Raw genomic sequence first — 18,625 nt, 5'->3', positions numbered from 1 at the left:
GTGTGGATGGAAGCTGCAGTCTAGGCCTTCCATGTGGTATCATTTATCATTGTTGGCGTCGTTGTTGTCGTCCGTGGTTAGCAAAAGCTGCTGCTCTAGCATTACCTCAAGGCGACATATTCGTTCTTTTTAGGTGGCGTCTTGTAAACAACGTCGCTCTCGTTCTTCATTCTGCATAGCTTGAGTCTGTGCCATTTACTTTAGCAGCGTCTGCGCCCATGTAGGGGGGCTCGTGGACTCTGGGTCTGCATGGCTATTAGGGGTCACGTTAAGTATCATTTTTTCAATTGTTATTCGCTTGCGTTTCGATTCGTCAGTTTAACAATTAAGAATTGGAAGCTTCTAAGAGCCACAATTTACTTCATTGTCTGATAACTCATGGAGTGCACGTAGCTTTAAGAACGTTGAGGACTGTAGAGGTATAAGTTTTTAAGAGCAGTTGGTAGACTGCAAATTCTCATCACACTTAGGGTCCCACCCCACCAAAAGGCCCCTCCATGGCTGGGAGGCTCTTGAGGATCTACCTATAACCGATTGTTTAACAGGATAAATAATAGTGTAAATATAGAGCATCCTAATTTTATTTGATGTGCGGGAGCGTGACCCCTAGTGCCCGACCAGGGCCTGATGTACGGGGGAATAGCGGTTGCCGTGTGGCTTCGCCGCGTTGACGATGCGGCGCATAGCCTTTTTCTCTTCGTCCGTCAATCGATCTCCCTGGAAGCCCAGTTTTCCTCCAGTCGGTGTGCTTTGGTGGTACCCGGAATGGCGATCATGCCCTGAGAAGCAACCCAGGCAAGTGCAACCTGGGTAGTCTTACAGCCTTTGCGAGTGGCAAGCTTCTTGATCTCTTCCACGATGGCGCGGTTTCCGTAAAAATTCTCGCCTTGGAATTTCGGAACTGGAGGTAATGGTAACCCGCCATCTTCACCATTTTTACAAAATAACTTTGAGGCGGTGGGTGGGGATAAAAAATAGATACCCGTTCGGCGAAAATCATTCGGGGCAAAGTCATCAGGTGACTTGAAAGGGAAGTCATCAACGAGTCAACCATGGCCCAAAATAAGCCACCTTTAGCTCCTTGGCCGTATCAACAAGACCATCAGTCTCATGCAGCGTCTCGAAGGCTGAATATTCAGCCTGCACGGCGTCGATCTTGGCAACTATCATCACACGTCAATGGAAGGACACGGTAAAGCCAGAAAGGGAAGACAGAAAAGGCTTACTAGAACAGGCCTTGCGGAGGGTTGCGGCAGAACATTCTAAAAGGCTGATGGACTTTTGTCTTCCCAACTTTCCGAAGCTCATCAAGGGCAGGGATAGATTCTTCAAGAGGTGTATCTAAGAAAAGTTAGATGAACGAATTGGAGCACCCTAGCAGAGACGGCATAATGGGATCTATCCGATGGAGATAATACAGATCGGGCGTGAATCCCAGCCTGTCAATTGTGCCGTCTATGTACTCCTTTATGTGGGAGGAGGAATTGGTGACACTTCCACTACCCCCAAAGACATCAAAGCCGCATTTTGAGGCGACTGTTGGCTAGGTAAGTTGGAACTGTCAAATATAGAACAGACACAGTTCACCGAATATCTTGTTGCGAAAATTGTGCTTCTTGATGAAATCACCCAGCAGCTTTTCATTTACTCCAGCTTGATACACAACCTGGCCTCATCCAAACCATCCGTTACACATGGTGTATGATAGACGCACTGATTTCGCTGACTTATCGCAGTGTCCCAGGAAGTACACCCCAGCTCAATTGCCCTCAATAACACCGGCTCAGCTTTTCCTCGGGCTTAGATTAGAACCCAGGCCAAAGCTAAGGCCCATTGCGCCGAAGCCGGGGGGCGGTACTTGGATGTCGGCAAACGGGAGACTGTTGACCATCTTTATCTTTTGCTGGAGCGTGAATAAATTGTAGATCAAGGCAGTACTGGAACTGTCGCACACTGGATACCATTCTGCTGACACTCAAAAAGGACTTCGCGGATGGGGTCAAAATATATAGTTTCACGGCCCTCAATACATGACGTATTGACTCGACTCCTGTTCGTTATTAGGTATACGCTCCGTATAATGCATGCCAAGAACACCCTACTTCCATGGGAAAGCCCAGTCTCAATGTGTTATTTCGTAGGCGTGGATGATGCTCCTAAGCCGATTGCAGTTTAAGTCCGACTACCGCCTAAGTCCGTCAAGTTAAAGGTGCCGAAAACATTACGCACGTCAGCTTTTAAAGCTGTCATCAAGTGTAGGTGATGGATTTTATGACCAATGAGGCCGCATCGCCAGAACTTGGTCCTTGGTTCGGAAGCCCATGTCAATCATGATAAGGCAGCGAAGAACCAGGTACAAGCGGCGAACTTAATTCATACAAGAGAAAATTAATTTCCATCTCTGCCAATCGCGCACATTATTTTCTGCACTCAAAGAGGGGGAATAAATTGAACAAATTGGACAAATTGCAGTACAATGCGCGTGCTCATATTTGGAGGCAATGGGCGTGTTGCCAAAGCCATGACCAGCCTGATGCTGGCGAGATCTTGGCAGGTGACAAGCGTGATCAGAAACCCGAGCCAGAAGAAATACATACAATCCCTCGGTGATAACCAGAAGGGAACAATCGATGTTATCAGTCTTGATCTGAAAGACCTTAAAGATTCCGGCGAAGTTCGGCAAAAAATCCTCGATAACTGCAGCCCAGATTGTGTGGTATTCGCCGCCGGTAAGCTCACAAGGAGACCATGTCAGGTGGCAGCTATTGACATATTCTCGGAACATAGGGTCCTTCTCCGACGTTTACAGCATTGACCGTGACGCGGCCAAGATTATCATCAAGGCATCGACTTCACATCCGGCAGTCAGAAAGTTCCTCTTGATTTCATTCCCCGCATCTCGTCGGAAGCCGGCTCCATGGTGGGATAGTCGCGATGTCATGGACTATATCAAAGAAAAGAATTCCTATCCTGACATAGCCGATGCAAAGCTGCAGTCTGACGAGTATCTGATTGCCATGTCAAGGAAACGGAACCTTCAGGACAGTTCAGGCTTCCAGGCAATCAGCCTGAGGCCTAGTTGGCTTCTGACGAGCCCGGGTACTGGCAAGGTCCACTTGGGTAAGACCCGAGCACTGGGCCAAATCCCCATTCAGGACGTGGCTGCCGTGGCAGTAGGCCTGCTTTCGAGAGAGGATACAGATGGCTGGTATGATTTGGTACAAGGAAATGATGGGATTGATGAGTCTATTCACAAAGCTGTCCGCGATGGACTTAACGGTATCGACGGCGAAGACGTTGAGGAAATGTATAAGCTAGCCGACTAATATTGGCTACTTATATCTTTAACAATCTCTACCTGATAATTGCAATATCCAAAGACACTTTTTGTTCTAAGAGTTTAACCAATTCTGAAAAAAACTAATTATTGTTTTCTTGCCTCACTTAATATCATATATGTCATGGATATGTTAGGAGATTTTTACTGAAGAGCATCGCTCCGGACTTTGGCTCTTTGGCTGTATGTGTCTCCTGGGAATAGAGATACGGCTAAGACATTATTCTGCAACAGACTTTAAATGTGGGGGGTGTCTTTGTAGCGCTATGGGATCCGGCGTTCCACAAAATCTAAGATGAGGTTGCTTGCCGGAGATGACAGCTCTTCCTGTGGGAGCTATAATGAGCTGGGCTCACGTGGCGTACGGGCTATCGTTTAAACAATCCACGTATGAAGGAGTTAACTGAACAAATACTGCCGCGCCTGAATTGACTACAAGCCCAAACACGTAGCGTTGGCGGACTTGCGTGACCCAGCCACCATAAGCCACAACTTCAGCCAAGCGCCAATATTTGACGAGTACATTTTGTGAGGTTTGCTGAGCTTGAGCGATGGCTCCATGAAGAGCGGTACAAGTATGGATGTTATTTATCAGATACACAGAATGTGCTAAAACCGACCAATCTCTAGGCTATCGCGCTCTCGAAAGTACAGCACTGACCATCTGTTGTTCACTCGTCCTGGCCGAGCAACTTCAGTGGGGCCCTTGTTAGATTGGGAGTTGCTATAAAATATAGATTATAATAAGGTTCTTCCTACTTTATAATGCCATCTAGAAGAAGGGGCATGGCATCCCTTAAACCTCTATAAAAGTAATAATTATTTACTTAGCCATATCCTAAATATCTCTTTATCTTCTATTTAGACATATTTGTAAGAGAGGCATGCAATATTAGAAGTAAAATATTTTATCTAGATAATCATAGTATGCGTGTAGGAAGGGGTATAGGTTCTAGGAAAATTGCCAGAACCACCATATATTGTACAAGTGTGATGATACTAATTGCACGGTTGGATATGGCTGTGGAAATCGACGCTTCCACCAGTGTCTTCAAAGTGCAGCGAAAACTGCAAACACTATGCAAAATAGAAATTGACAGCACAATCGGGACCGCCATCATCCCCCATCTTTCACGCATCGATTATTGGGAAGAAGTCTCGGCTAGGGCAGTTCGAAATGCAGGTTCGAGCACTTCCACAGGCACTGTCATCTACATTGAAGGGATATGATTTTCTCACGACAGGCCGTCTTCTAGAGGTGGGAGAGCGTACACTGTGCCATGGCAATGGCAGCCAGGCCGAGGGCTGAAACGAATCCAACAGTCGAACCCACTTGCAGCCAGATTACTCCTCCTACTTTCCTGTTACGACAATGCGTCCATTAATGCCACTATACTAGAATATGGACGCGATAACCCTGCTTTACTGGAATGGTTCACCAACTCATTCTCACCGGAAGGGTGATTTGAGAATGAATTGCAGACTTTATGTGACTTTTCGCTAATCAATCCCATGGACAACCCCGGAACATATTCAATCCATCCAGTGGTGAAGAACTGGTGCCGGGACGATATTGACGTGGAACAGCAAGAGAAACTGAACACAGTTGCTCTTATTCTACTCGAAACTGCCCCCACAAAGGCCTTGGTTGGAGGAGCAACTATTAACCAATGCTCACTGTTACTTCACCTGGATTAAAGGCACCGTATTCTCCAGCGTGGTCGACCAGTGTAGTATACTCTTTCTGCAATGGCGTCTCTGTATAAGAATCAGGGCCGGTTGGGGCACGCAGAAGACATGTACCTGCACGCCCTGTTAAGGTCTCAGGTATCATATCTGCCTTGGTTTGCGTGAGATAGGATACACTGACGGCAAGGTGTTTCGCTCCAGCCAGACTTCAATGTATGGATGTCGGATCCGCACACACCGCAGTGTGTAATGCGGATCTCGACATCGTCTTTTTCCACATTTTGGGCCCAAAGGGTCCCCATTCCATCTTGCCATTGGCAGAATCCGGGGTATGGCCTAGCCAGCCCTCGAACTTGTGACCTTGCCCTGCCCTACTTTGAGCGGTCGTTAAGCAGAGAGAAAATGAGAAAAACAAAGAAAGGGTGAATGTTCCCGAACAGATGGCGGCTCGCTTCTTGTGCAACGAGCATTCATTATCGAAATTATCCTATAACTTCAAGTTTTTTTTTTTTAACCTGGATCGTGCTATTGGGCTATGACCTCAACAACGGCAACTGGCTTATTTTATCCAGAGATCAACAAGTCTATCCACGGAGTCCAGCGTCGTCAGCAATGTCAGCATCCAATCTACCCCACCAGAGTGTAGAAGAAGTGACAAATGGTGTTCCAGCTTTGAGCCAAATTGCATCCATTGTCGATTCCTGCTTTTCTCCGCACAATGGCCAATTTCGACCGTCATACCGAGGGCCGCTAAGTCGTTGAGCGATAGGGTTCTTCCATCAAAGGAAAGACAGGTAAAAAGTACCGGTCGCTGAGAAGCAAAACGAGCGCACTTATTATGACCTCACACACCAGCAGTTTTTATCACTGGCGGCACTCCCGGAAGCCTCGGGGCTCTGACGTGCATTCGTCTGGCTGCGGCTTCACGCGCGCGGTGATCCTTTTGGTTCGAGATGTGGCCAAAGTTCGCAGTGTGGTTCGAGAAATCAATGAAGTCACCCCTAACACTGATGTGATACTGACTACTATCCATCTCGACGATTTCACCTCTGTCGTCAAGGCAGCGCCGAGATTGCGGGTCAGGTTGATAAGATCGATGTGCTCATCAACAATGCCGGTATCATGGCCATTCCATGGGCGACGAACAAGGCCAGGATCGAAAAGCAACTGGCGGTGAACCATCTCGGCCACTTCTTCTCACGAAGCTCCTTCTGCCTCAGATTCGTGCCGCCGGGCCGGGCGCACAGCTCATCAATCTAACCAGCGGCGCCTATTGGGATGACGCCGTTTCGATTCCAGGATTGGAATTTCTCGGTGCGTTCTTGGCGTTCGCTGATCGCGTCCACTGGATTCTGGCAATAGCTTACCTATCTACTTCTAGGACGGCAAAACTTATAACAGTTTGACCGCTTACGGTCAATCCAAGACAGCGAACATCCTGGTCACCGTGGCCTTGGCGGATCGGCTTGCAGAAGAACATCCAGGGTGTGAGTATTCCGAGCAACTGCGGTGCAAGTCCTCAGTGCTAATCGCACCGACAGACATGCCAAGTACCTCCATTATCGCCCATCTGCGTGAGCTTGATTTCAAGGAGATTGATGCCATCACTCGAGAAAACACCGGCTTTTCCGCAGACGTGGAGCCCAAGAAAGCGCTGGGCCAAGGCGTTGCAACTACGCTGGTCGCAGTACTTTAACCAGAGCTGGCTGCACAGAGTGGGAGGTATCTCCGTGGCTATCAGGTAGCGGAGACTCGACCCTATGCTAGTGATAAGGAGAGTGCAGAGAAGTTATGGAAGTTGAGCGAAGAGCTCACCAGCAGTTAGATTTTGCACTTATTATGGTCACGTTGGGGTTTGTGTGGTTTAGCGAGAAGTCGCTAGAATAGATGGTTGTCAGGTAATTGGTCCGACGTCTGTCCACAGGGCAACATATCAGTGCTAGGCAAACTCACAGGATTGTAATCACTTCAAGCCAATGGTCTTGCATATCAGTCGTGGTGGGCCCCGTCAGCAATTAGTGTGCCCCTAAAGATCGCCCATGCAAGGCAATGTGGTGGGGTTGCTTATGCCTGGGGACGAATTCCTGGCGTTTGAGCTCGGCAGACCAGCATGGAGAATTGGCGCTCGTAGTGATCGTCTTGATCGCCATACAGTACCCTGTCTCCATTTCCTGGCAGATACCTTCGCTCCAGTTGCGCGTCATTGTTGGTGTCAATGGCAGCAAGATATAGCTATATAAACCGGAAGTCACTCAGGCTAATGCCAGCCGACCAATACCTCAGCGAAAGCACTACAACGCAATGGCGCTCAATCTAACTATGCAGGCTGTTGTTTACAGCGGCACCCCCTACAATGTGTCTGTGATGGACGTCCCCCGTCCCACGATCCTCAACCACACGGACGCAATCGTTCGAATAACCACTGCTGCTATTTGCGGCTCCGACCTACACATGTATCACGGAGTGCAGGGCGGCACGCCACCCTGGGTGATGGGGCACGAGGCGCTTGGGTGGATCTCGGAGGTTGGCGATGCCGTCTCGTCCCTCAGTGTTGGGGACTATGTTGTTATCCCTGATAATGTTGCGACCGGTCATTTGAACATGCATCCACCGGAGGTGGACTCGTTTGGTACGGGGGCCGGCCTGGGTGGGCTGCAGGGTAATTATCTTTCTTTTAGTGATGGTTGAGCTGGCCAGTTGCTAACTTGGGATAGCCGAGTATGCACGTGTGCCCTTTGCCGACAACTCCTTGATTCCAGTGCCCCTGACGGCCAACACGACCAACTCTACGATCGAAAGAGACTACATGACCGTGTCGGATATCTTCGCCACTGGTTGGTCTGCGCTTACATATTCTGGATTCGAGCCAGGAGACTCCGTCGCGGTCTTTGGCGCAGGCCCCGTTGGTCTGCTCGCAGCGTATTCTGCCATCCTCCGCGGTGCCTCACGAGTCTATTCTATCGACCACGTCCCGATGCGCCTGGAACGGGTCGCATCCATCGGCGCAATCCCCGTCAACTTCAACGAGACTGACCCCGTCGAGCATATCATGTCCCTGGAACCCAATGGTGTTACACGAGCGGTAGATTGCGTCGGAATGGAAGCGGTTAACCGAGACGGCCGAATCCAAGAGGACATTGTCCTCCAGAATATGATCGGCGTCGCGGCATCCCAGGGAGGTCTAGGCCAAATCGGCGTTTTCATGGCCCAAGCCAATTCCTCTGGTGCACCGCTCGGATCCACCCTCTCCCCAAACATTACGTTCCCCATAACTGAGTTCTTTGGTAAGCACCTGCGGTACGAAGCTGGAATTGTCGACCCCAAGATTGTGGCTCCTGAGCTCGTGGAATTGATTGCGTCTGGTCGTGCTCGTCCGGGCTTCATCACAAGTGAAGTTATTTCTATTGATGAGGCGCCACAATACTATCAACGGTTCGACCGACATGAGGAGATCAAGGTGTATATACAATTCCCTTAGATAGCCAGCCTAATCCTTCTTCTTCTTCTTCTTCTTCTTCGCCAGCGCAGAGATAAGATGCACTCCTTCTCCCTTATATACATCTTACACCCGCCTCTTGGCCAGCCACTAGAATTCTCCCGCCCCAGCTTTTTTACTGCTACAGCGGCAGTGTTAGTAATAGAAACATTCCCTGAAACTCTTGTCATTCAAAAGGTGGCCTCGCCGGTCCCATAACGCGTCTTTGACTCGCGTTTCTCAAAAATGGGGGTGGGTGGTCTATCGCTGCACCTACAACGACGAAAGCACATGGCAGCGCCTGAAGCAAACCATCATCGACGACAACCGACGGATTATAGCTGAATCCGACACACCCACGCTCATTAATTATTTTGACATGGTTTTCTTTGAGGACCGGGCGCTCTTTGCAAACGCGTCGCGGGACAAACTCCGGGTTCATTTCAAGGCATGGCGCGAGGACGAGCTCAGCAGGCTGGGGCCTGCTGACCAGGTCGTTTATAGTGACTCAACCCCTCACGTTACGATGCAGCATTTTGAGATAGGTAGCTCGAGGTTTCAGCAGTTTGTCCAGGTTGACGAGGAGTCACTGCAGAGTATGCGGGAAGAGTTCGAGGACCCTGTTTGGCTGCGCGGTACAGGCAACGTCAATTTTGTGTACGCGGACTAGCCATATAACCTGTATAACGAGGATGGCGAGGATGAGGACGAGTATGAGGAGGAAGCTTTCGATCCAATTGATGGGTGTACGGAAGAGGATGTGGGATGGATGAAAGTGGCGACGACTGGACTGCGGGCGCCGTTCTTTCATTATTCAGGTGATATCCAAGGGTGGCAAGACCAGTATGTAGGCCCACCTGACGTTCTCTATATTTAAGATAATGTTGGAAGGAGCGAAATATTATAGATGATAAGATAGACGTTCAGGACCCGGGCCAAGCGAGTCTTAATGCCTGGAGTTCCCAGCAACTAGTAAACAACGCCTCATCGCCAAAATAGCCTGCCTAGCTATCTATATGTAACTTCTACTTCATCTTTTATCTTCTCTTTTCTAGAACAAGCTGCACATCCCTCTCTTAAGTCTCAAAGTTATATAAATGCAATATCTGTCCCTCCCGAAGTCTCCAAATCCTCTACATTGCCTATTATGTCTATGCTTGCCCGCACCGAGCGACCGTCGTAGACCGTGGAATCGTATGTCTTGAGGTATTGGATCTGCACAACGTACTTGGCGATGATAGGCTGTACCGTGTGTGGAATGATTCTGAGCGGATCATCAGCCACACTGTGCTCCAATTGTGACCATGGGCCTCGACCCGCGACCGTCCAAGATCATTTAGCCACGCCGACAACTCTGGACACCGTTTAGCTCTCTCCATGGTACAAACCCGGTCGATTGCCGATATCCAGCATCCCTTGACTTGAACCTGTAACATCATCTCCTTATCCCAAGTCTCAACTCCTGCCCCATGGCCTTCAACAGTACTTCAGGCTTCGACGAACGGACCCAGCTTCTCCCTCACATTGTCGATCATTATGCCAGAGTGAAACCCGACGCCATCTACGCCGAATACCCCGTATCACCCACAAGTTACGAGGACGGCTATCGACCGATAACCTTCAAAGCATTCGCAAATGCAATCAATGGAAGTGCCTGGTGGTTAGTAGAGCAGTTAGGCCCTGGAAACGGCGAGATTCTCGCATATCTCGGACCGAATGATCTGCGTTACCCCGCACTGGTGTTGGGTGCTGTGAAGGCGGGATATTGTGTGAGTGGACGGAAAGCGATTGCGTGAAGAGATCGTCCAGTTAATCAAGTCATTAGATGTTTTTTACATCGCCGCGCAATAGCGTTGTCGCGCATAGTAGCCTTCTTGACCGGCTGAACTGCACCAAGTTTCTGGCCCCCGTTCCTCGACCCCCGCCGGTTGCGGCCATACTAGAGGCCAACACGGTAGGCGTTCTTGATGTCCCTAGTGTCGATACTCTGCTTGACAGAGAATATCCACATTTCGAGTTCGCAAAGACCTATGCAGAAGCCGCCAGTGAGAAATTGGCAGTGATGTAAGTTCGCCATCCCTTCATTGCCTTGTCCTGAGGATAATTGACACCTACTATATAGTCACACATCCGGCTCGACAGGAATCCCAAAGCCAATCTTTTGGACGCATAAAGGTGCCTGCACACACATGCGTACGACCGACTTGGATCCCCCGGAGGGCTTTGAGAGCCACAGCAGATTCCCGTTTGGAAAGAGGATGTTTCTCGTTCCACCTCCCTTTCATGTGAGTATCCTCTCGTGCGTAACAAGATAAAAGCATACGACACGGTATCTAACGACGTGACAGGCAGCCGGTCTGGCTTACTCGCTCTTCATCAGTATTCCGTTTGGAACGACGATCATTTTTCCTGCATCTGGGGGTCTTCCTACGGTGTCCGGGCTGGTGGAGGCGAGGAAAAAGACCCGGATTGATACCCTGTTGGGTGTTCCCTCCATCATTGAAGAACTCTCCCAAGATGCAGAGCTTCTAGATTACTGCAGCACACACCTGGAACGCTTGATGTATTGCGGGGGTGACCTACCGCAATCCATCGGCGACACTGTCGCTTCAAAGATTCCTCTCCTCAATGCATATGGCGCATCTGAAGTTGGGATGCTCAAAACAATCCAGTCCAAAACCAACGGGGATCGACTCAAAGATTGGCGCTATCTGCATATCCACCCTTGGATGGGCGCCGAAATGCGCCTCGTTGCCAACGAGCAATACGAGCTCGTCCTGGTCCGCAAGCCAGATACCGAGGCTCACCAGTTCGTCTTTACCGTGTTTCCAGACAAACAGGAATACCACACGAACGATCTTTTCGTCCGGCATCCTGATCCCACCAAGCGGGACCTCTGGCGCTGGGCCGCGCGCGCCGATGACGTGATCGTCTTCCTGAACGGGGAGAAGACGAATCCAATCTCTATGGAGCAACAGATCTCTGCATCGAACCCGGAAGTCAGTACCGCATTGGTCGCTGGGGCGCGCCGGTTCCAGGCTTCCCTGCTGGTGGAGCTGCACGGGAATGAGAAGGGACTCGATGTGACTGAACGCGGTGAGATGATTGAGAAGCTCTGGCCGAGTATCGAAGCGGCGAATGCTGTGTGTCCGGCTCATGCGCGGATTGCAAAGACTCATATCTTGTTTGCTAAGCCCGGTAAACCGATGCTTCGCGCTGGGAAGGGAACGGTTCAGCGAGCTGGGACACTGGCTCTATACAAGGCAGAGCTAGATAGCCTATACGCTGATGCAGACAAGCTGGCACAGGTTGACAGCGAGTACGCGGGTCCCGGTCGCGTCAACGACCCTCAGGTAATCAGGGACTATATCCGGCAGACGATAATGGCAAGCACTGGCTGGAGCGAAGACAAGTTCACAACCGACTCTGTCAACTGGTTCCATCTGGGTCTGGATTCACTGCAGGCGATCAGCGCCACACGGACGTTGAGGAGAGGGCTTGACCTACCGGAACTGAGTCCCAGTGTGATATATCTACATCCATCCGTGGATGAGCTTACTAAAGCTGTGCTGCGCATGCAACAAAAGGAGGAGGAATCGGCAGAGGTCGCCAGGAGGGAGCAGTTGCAACAGCGGGACCAGCTACTACAGGAGCTCTCTGCGAAACTGCAACCCAGTGTATCTAGAAGCCAACCACCGCTGGTCGACACCCATACCGTCATCCTCACCGGCTCCACTGGTAACTTGGGCACGTATCTCCTCAATACCCTTGTTAAGAACCCATCCGTTGCCCACATCCACTGCCTCAACCGAAAGGCCGAAGCCATCGATGTGCAACGCCAAAAATGCAAAGCATATTCCTTGAATATCGATCTATCATGTGTCACCTTCTGGACAACAGACCTGTCCCAGCCAGACTTTGGCCTACAGCCAGACGAATTTGAGACCCTCCAACAGTCTGCCACGCTGATCATCCACAATGCATGGGCCGTCAACTTCAACCTGTCCCTGCCGTCTTTTCGACCGAACCTAGACGGTGTAGTCAACCTGATCAATTTCTGCACGGAATCGCCAAAAGCACCGCATCTGTTCTTCATCTCCTCAATAAGCTCCACAATGGGCCACCGCACGACGAGCGGGGTGACACCTGAAGCCATTATCCGGACTACGGAGTCCGCACCAAATGGGTACGCGGATAGCAAGTACCTGGCTGAACGGCTGCTGGATCAGGCCACGCGGCAGGGGAGCTTGGTGCATGCCTCCTTGGCTCGCGTGGGCCAGGTTGCCGGCGCACTGCGCTCACCAGGATTATGGAATAAGGCAGAATGGTTCCCAAGCCTCGTTATAAGCTCCCTGCATGTGGGTGCACTGCCCGATACGCTTGGCCTGGCGTTGGATCGTGTGGACTGGATGCCGATTGACCTGCTCGCTGTAGTGTTAGTTGATCTCGCAGTAAGAGAGCGCAGAGCAGTCAGCGACTCAGAATTGGATTCGGCATCCGTTAATGTTTATCACCCGGTAAACCTACATCCGCTAAGCTGGGCGGATATCCGGCCGATGGTCGCAGACGCGCTTCTCAAGACAACAGGGAAAAGAGTAGAGATTATACCTTCCCAAGAGTGGCTCCAGCGCGTGCGCAAGGATATTGAGAAGTTGAGTACATCTCCAGGGTTGAGTGAGAATAAACTGCAAGGCGTTCTAGCCAAGAATCCTGCGGCAAAACTCCTCGAGTTCTTCACCGCGATCATGTCCCAGACCGAGCGAGGGGATGTGCTAGATACACAGGTCACTGCAAAAGCCAGTGACAAGCTTCGCGCTGTTGAGGCGGTTCAGTCGGGGTGGATTGAGAAGTGGGTCAGTGAATGGTTTGCTGCTTGAGATAGTATACAGACACCGAGATTAGGGCTATGGTGGTCTTATTTTCCTGGACATTAACCTGCAAGAACAAAGAACTTCTCTTGTTTACGGATATAGGAAAGGTCCTCTTCCTTCTCTTTAGTAACCAAGCCATTTGTTCCCCGCCACTAAGCTGCAACAAAGGACTTTGTTGACAAAGATAGGAAACGTCCTTCTCTTTATGCTTAAGACCAAGGCATTGTCCTACAATATGGGACTCGCCTTTGTAGCCATATCAATGCTCTTTCATACCCGGTCCCTCAATGACTGGCGCGGGTATAAATAGCAACATGTTTCCCTTGCCATCCTGTAAATCAGTATCTACAAGCCTTCCCTTGACACCCCTATCAATATGCCTTGCGACAACCTTGCCAAACTGTGCCCTACCTGCCTCGACCTCGCGTCCAAATGCAGCGATAAGATCGCAGCCGAGTACATCCCGGTCAACTCCCTCCGCCACCCAGCCGACACAAAACCCTTTATCCTCGAGTTCGACACAACAACCACCTTCGACACGCACGTAGGCGGGAAACTCATCGGCCAATCTCTCCGCGACCTGCTCGAACCTCACCTCAAGACAACAGGCGACGACGGCACGCCCCATGTACGCCGCTTCCACATGTGGATCCGACGATACACCGAGGCCGAGAGGACAGCCAAATCCACATCGGAGCCCGCCTCCCTGCCCTTACCCGTCATCAAGGTAAGTGTGCTCATTGACCTGCCCAAGGTGAGTCTGCGCAGGGACGCAAAGTTCCTGACGGACGTCTGGTTTAGTATGAAGACGACAATAACCGATCCGGCGAGCGGGCATGTGGTTAGCTTTCTGCAGCGCAGTCCGAAGTTGTACGAGGAGGAGTGCCATGATTCCCTCTACCGGCTCATGTGGTTCCACGAGTTGGTGAAGAATCAGCCGTGCGCGCCGTATATGTTTTGGAGCAACTTTGCGCCCTTGCCCCGGAGTGAGACGAAACCGGCTAATGTCAAGGTCGAGCCGTGGTTTATTTGGAGGGCGGAGCATCCGACGACGCCCACCGGCAAGGTTGCTGGGGCTTAGGTATCGCATTACGGTCCGCTACCCTTGGGTAAGTTCTATTTTGTGTTGGTTTCCGTATCAGTCGTTGCCCTTGACGTGAAAGGTATCATAGAGAAACCTGCCAGCATAAGGAGCTAGATTCTTAATAAGTTGCTTGCTTAGTTTTAATTACCTGCTTAATCGCTCAAGCTTCCTTGCTCGCCTGCCTGATCACCTGCTTGGTTGCTTGCTTAAGCATTGCCTAGGCACTTACAAAAGTACTTACCTTTTATAGTAACTTATATACGTACTAGTCTTTAGTAGGTATATATAGTAGAAATTAAGTGCTTAAGCAAGCCATTAAGCAGGTAATTAAGTAAGAAATCAAGCAAGTGTAGAGAGTACACTCGCTTTGATAAGCTAAAAGAAGGGATTTTATGTTTTAGCTATGCGCTTAAGAAGTGTAGGTTTTGGGCAGGTAGGGATTAGAGGGATGATGAGGAAGCTAGTTCAGGGGATAGGCGTAAGACCTAGATATCAGAGATAGCGGGGAGCGAGGTGTAAGCAAGACAAAGAAGGGATAGGCGTCGCATTTCTATTTAGGAGTTATGCTGTCTTTTCAGAGTTGCTCTTAGGTTTCATAATTCGGTCTTATAATACAAGACTCCCTGTACCTGGTTGGGTAGGTATTAAGAACAAAGTCGGTGAATATCCTAACAACCATAATGGGGAATGAAATAGAAAACCAGGTAGATTACAGACAAGTATACATAAAAGATGACGACTAACCCACCTTTAACATGTGGCTACTTGACTGGTATAATAAGACGGCCGGAAACGGTCCATCTATGCTCTGCTCCCTACCGTATCCATACCCCGCAAACGAGTCCAACGATGACCAAACCGACAGCAATGACGGCTTGACTTCCAGCCGTGCAATCAACGTGCGTTGGAGGACGGAAGCTCTCGGACAGCAGCGGCTACTCAGAATCAGCGGCTTAATACAGCATGGCGAGTCACAGAGCCTTCGGCACACTAATCTCTTCTCCAGGCTTTTGCTGCACGGGATATGTTAACAACAACCAATGGAATGCTCATAAGTCGTCCCTCAACTAAACTGCGATCGTCGTTCCATATATCGCTGCTGACAGCCATCGCCCTGGTGGAGGTCGTATTTTCTTTTATTCTTGCTGGGTATATTTAGTTCGAATTCAGTCTATTAATGAAGCAATACTCATCAAAAGAATGGGATCATGCAGCTCAGGCTCTCTACCTGACCGCATCTAGGCTCTGTTGCAACCCCTTGTTGCCGTCAACACTGACTATGAGGCCCGCTCGAGGTACCACGGGAAACAAAATACTGTCATCACATCAGCATGGGGGTCAAGCTCCTAGCTCTCCTGACCTAAAACGCATCGATTTAACTTACTAGTCCGGCGGACGCAGACATGATGTCGGCGAGCCTATCCTTAGTGTATAAAACAGACTTATGGAGACTTAGATTGACCCAGAGACTGGAAGGGCGGGTCAGATGCGAATAAAAACCTCAATGTGGCGTGCTACAAGTTCACCAGGGCCTATAATTAAGAAAGTACTTCTCTGCATTCCATTAGATCTCTCCTTCTTACAGTGAATATCCATTAGTTACATCGCCTTGGCTAACGTAATCACGACAAACACGCCAACCTGACCAAACATTACTATCATCACTTTCCATCAACAGCGAGAGAATTACGCATTCTGGCTAGGCCAGTTCCTAAGAAGTTTTGGAAGCAAAGTACCTAGATGAGAAGGTTTCTGAAGATACCGACCCAGCCCAACAGGGCCGCCGCGCTTCCAGCAACCTTGGCATTCGCAGCGCCAGTGAACTCGGGCACTTCGGGCGTCTCAGTCTCTGTCCCGGTGGGAGGAACAGCAGAGGAGCTGGTCGGGGTGGACGTCGCGCTGCTTGTCGTGGTGGGGATCACCGGGGTCGAGGTGCTGGCAGTCGAGGTGGCGGTGGGTGTTGGGTCCAGGGTGATTCCAAACTCCTCTGCGCAGGTTTCGGGATCGAGTCCCTAAACCGGGATCAACGGTGAGTACGACTGCTTCCTTGACAGATATATGAAACCGGGAAGTTGCTCAAGATACGTACGTCAGGACAGCAGTACGGGTTCTGGAGACAGTAGGATCCTGGAGGGCAGACGTCTAGAAACAACCCTTGTCAGCCAGGGGTCGTTAAATCCTTTCCGAGTAAGGAAAACTCACGCTCCTGGCCCGGGCAACAGGTGTAATCTTCAGCGGTATTGTAGCAGAAGTTGCTGTTGCCGCAAATGGGCCAATCCGAAGGGCACGTCTCGTCCTCAATCGGGTCAAACGCCTCACCGGTCTGGCGCTTGCCAAAGGCCGGCATGACCGCCAGCCGGTGAGCAGCCAGAGCCTGAGTGCTCAGTACGGCACCGAGAACGAGTACGGAGGCGTGCATGTCGCAAACGAGTGGAATGATATCTCTTCAAAAACGAATGTTGAGCGAGAGGATTTTTTTTGGTTTTGGGAATAGTCTAGGACTCCAGAGGGAGGATCTCGATCTTATGATGTCCTGGTTGGGGGCAGAGTTTCAGCCTCAAAATAAAGTTTGAGACAGCAAACCGTCGCTGGCGAGTACTTGACTGGCCAAGGCAGGCTCATTTCCGGAATACGAAGCCCGTTGATGCTCAGGCCTCTGCCACGCAGGGGGCATGGACCAATCGCTCCGCGCGACTGAAACCATGTGCGGTGTAAGTTGCTGAAGAATACGAGGCCGAGACGCACTATGGCGCAATCAAGAGGCTCAGAATCCTTCGTCTATTTTCACCCCGGATTGGTGGCGTCATTTAGACGACGATCATTCAGTTGCCCTGCCCGTGTTGGCTGTCATTGGAACACGAGTGAGCTTGCCAGAGCGGTTGTGCAACCAGCAGTGACAGCCTGTCAGCTTCGTTGAGCATCCAAATTTGTCGGAAACACCAATGGGCAATATCTAAGCCACGGTTGTCGTGGGCTTTTTGAGTTCCGCGGAGCCCCCATTGCCCTATCAACTCAAGATGTGCCAGGCTCAGCGACTAGAACGATGCGATCATCTCGCGCCTGCATCAGTCACACTGCAGCTTTAATTAGCGATACTCTGGTGCCTGTAAGGGGGTCATTAGCTAACCAGGTTGAGCTCCGCCAAGGCGCGGCAAAGGCTGCAGGATTGAAGGACAACGTGACTCCCTGTCTCTGCTCGGAAATGTGTCCCGCGCGTGGGTATGTGCCGCATGGTGCATATCAAGTGAAAGGGACAAATCTTTATACTTGTGATGGCATAGTTCTCAGCCTGATAATCTCTAACAGATCTAGCAAGGTTGGTCGGTGTGGAGTTCTACCTGCGGTTCTGTGGGAGGCGTGGTGGTCTTTCCCGAAAATGCTTCGATATTCGGTGAGGCGAGGATGCCGGATCTCTTCCCCTGATGTTTTCTGCTCCTTAACATTTGTTGCCCTACCACATCATTGGCTCTTGAAATGACTCATTAAGATCCCTCATTGACACATCTAACCCGTTGGCGTGACTACGCATGCCCTGATGCAGCCAATCATCCAGAACCGCTTCATTCCAATGACATGGTTTGAAGTGGCATAAAAAGGTATGGAATAGTTATTCTGCGGAGTACACCCGGATTGATGCTGGCTACGGAGCGAGTATTATAGCCTCGCCCGTCGGAAAACTCTCATGTAGTACGTACCCTTAAAGAAACAATTAGCTTTCATTCGATAAATTCCTGACTGCTTCTCATATATATAGGCGGTCTTTTTGACCAGAGACATGCTGCATTCATCCAAAACCGGCTAATAGATACTCTTGGTTTCTATCACAATGGGGTATAGAAAACAAGACTACTAATAGCCAAGCTATCTGAGGCACTTACATCTACTATGCTCCATAATAATGGACTAAAGGTCGCTTCCAAAGCACCACACATTAGGCGGTAGCCTAGCGTTATCAATTGCAATGATTACGCGGTACTTAATTGTATGGATATACGGAAACCGATGCTTGTGCCTTATGCTTCTAGATTCGTTATTAAAGAATCCATTTGTTTTTTCTTGTCCACCGGAAGACAACCCTGGGGATGAGAGGGGAAGATAAGTCAATCTTAATCTATCTTCGTGGCGGGCAGATGCACTACGGTATTGATATGCGGAATGGGGCTTCTTGA

The 18,625-nt window shown here is 50.1% G+C and overlaps 6 protein-coding genes across 6 annotated transcripts; 5 read left to right on the top strand and 1 right to left on the bottom strand.

Moving 5' to 3' along the window:
* Positions 1-2,476: 2,476 nt before the first annotated feature.
* BJX68DRAFT_263583 (uncharacterized protein) lies at positions 2,477-3,326 on the top strand (the record flags this gene model as incomplete). Its single annotated transcript, XM_071044722.1, has 2 exons — positions 2,477-2,729; positions 2,788-3,326. The coding sequence occupies 2 exons, from the start codon at positions 2,477-2,479 to the stop codon at positions 3,324-3,326; spliced, it is 792 nt and encodes a 263-aa protein (XP_070902244.1).
* A 2,538-nt stretch (positions 3,327-5,864) lies between these two features.
* Positions 5,865-6,851, top strand: BJX68DRAFT_253321 (uncharacterized protein; the record flags this gene model as incomplete). The annotated part of the gene is made up of 6 exons (XM_071042698.1): positions 5,865-6,080; positions 6,110-6,250; positions 6,326-6,340; positions 6,408-6,513; positions 6,568-6,692; positions 6,729-6,851. 6 exons carry the CDS (start codon positions 5,865-5,867, stop codon positions 6,849-6,851), a joined length of 726 nt encoding a protein of 241 aa, XP_070902243.1.
* Positions 6,852-7,327: 476 nt separating this feature from the next.
* Positions 7,328-8,504, top strand: BJX68DRAFT_279552 (glutathione-independent formaldehyde dehydrogenase; the record flags this gene model as incomplete). Its single annotated transcript, XM_071048760.1, has 2 exons — positions 7,328-7,685; positions 7,741-8,504. The coding sequence occupies 2 exons, from the start codon at positions 7,328-7,330 to the stop codon at positions 8,502-8,504; spliced, it is 1,122 nt and encodes a 373-aa protein (XP_070902242.1).
* Positions 8,505-9,970: 1,466 nt separating this feature from the next.
* Positions 9,971-13,378, top strand: BJX68DRAFT_279551 (NRPS-like enzyme; the record flags this gene model as incomplete). The annotated part of the gene is made up of 4 exons (XM_071048759.1): positions 9,971-10,270; positions 10,327-10,565; positions 10,624-10,786; positions 10,850-13,378. 4 exons carry the CDS (start codon positions 9,971-9,973, stop codon positions 13,376-13,378), a joined length of 3,231 nt encoding a protein of 1,076 aa, XP_070902241.1.
* Positions 13,379-13,748: 370 nt separating this feature from the next.
* On the top strand, positions 13,749-14,453 carry BJX68DRAFT_263579 (uncharacterized protein; the record flags this gene model as incomplete). The annotated part of the gene is made up of 1 exon (XM_071044721.1): positions 13,749-14,453. One exon carries the CDS (start codon positions 13,749-13,751, stop codon positions 14,451-14,453), a length of 705 nt encoding a protein of 234 aa, XP_070902240.1.
* Positions 14,454-15,994: 1,541 nt separating this feature from the next.
* On the bottom strand, positions 15,995-16,854 carry BJX68DRAFT_229998 (uncharacterized protein). Its single transcript, XM_071039151.1, has 3 exons — positions 16,659-16,854; positions 16,546-16,598; positions 15,995-16,468 (listed from the first exon to the last, which is right to left on the bottom strand). The coding sequence occupies exons 1-3, from the start codon at positions 16,801-16,803 to the stop codon at positions 16,193-16,195; spliced, it is 474 nt and encodes a 157-aa protein (XP_070902239.1). The 5' UTR covers positions 16,804-16,854; the 3' UTR covers positions 15,995-16,192.
* Between the last annotated feature and the right edge of the window lie 1,771 nt (positions 16,855-18,625).

This window comes from Aspergillus pseudodeflectus (assembly GCF_044049435.1).
Source record: "Aspergillus pseudodeflectus strain CBS 756.74 chromosome Unknown BJX68scaffold_8, whole genome shotgun sequence".
NCBI classification, from domain to species: Eukaryota; Fungi; Ascomycota; class Eurotiomycetes; order Eurotiales; family Aspergillaceae; genus Aspergillus; species Aspergillus pseudodeflectus.
This window is presented reverse-complemented; position numbering and strand designations above follow the sequence as displayed.

What these genes read in the sequence shown, in the direction of transcription:
- BJX68DRAFT_229998 (XM_071039151.1), bottom strand. Translation starts at nt 16,803, where the DNA reads ATGCCGGCCTTTGGCAAGCGCCAGACCGGTGAGGCGTTTGACCCGATT. An exon ending in CTGTTGCCCGGGCCAGGAGC is followed by an intron (nt 16,599 to 16,658) that starts GTGAGTTTTCCT and finishes GGTTGTTTCTAG; the next exon opens with ACGTCTGCCCTCCAGGATCC. An exon ending in ACCCGTACTGCTGTCCTGAC is followed by an intron (nt 16,469 to 16,545) that starts GTACGTATCTTG and finishes ATCCCGGTTTAG; the next exon opens with GGACTCGATCCCGAAACCTG.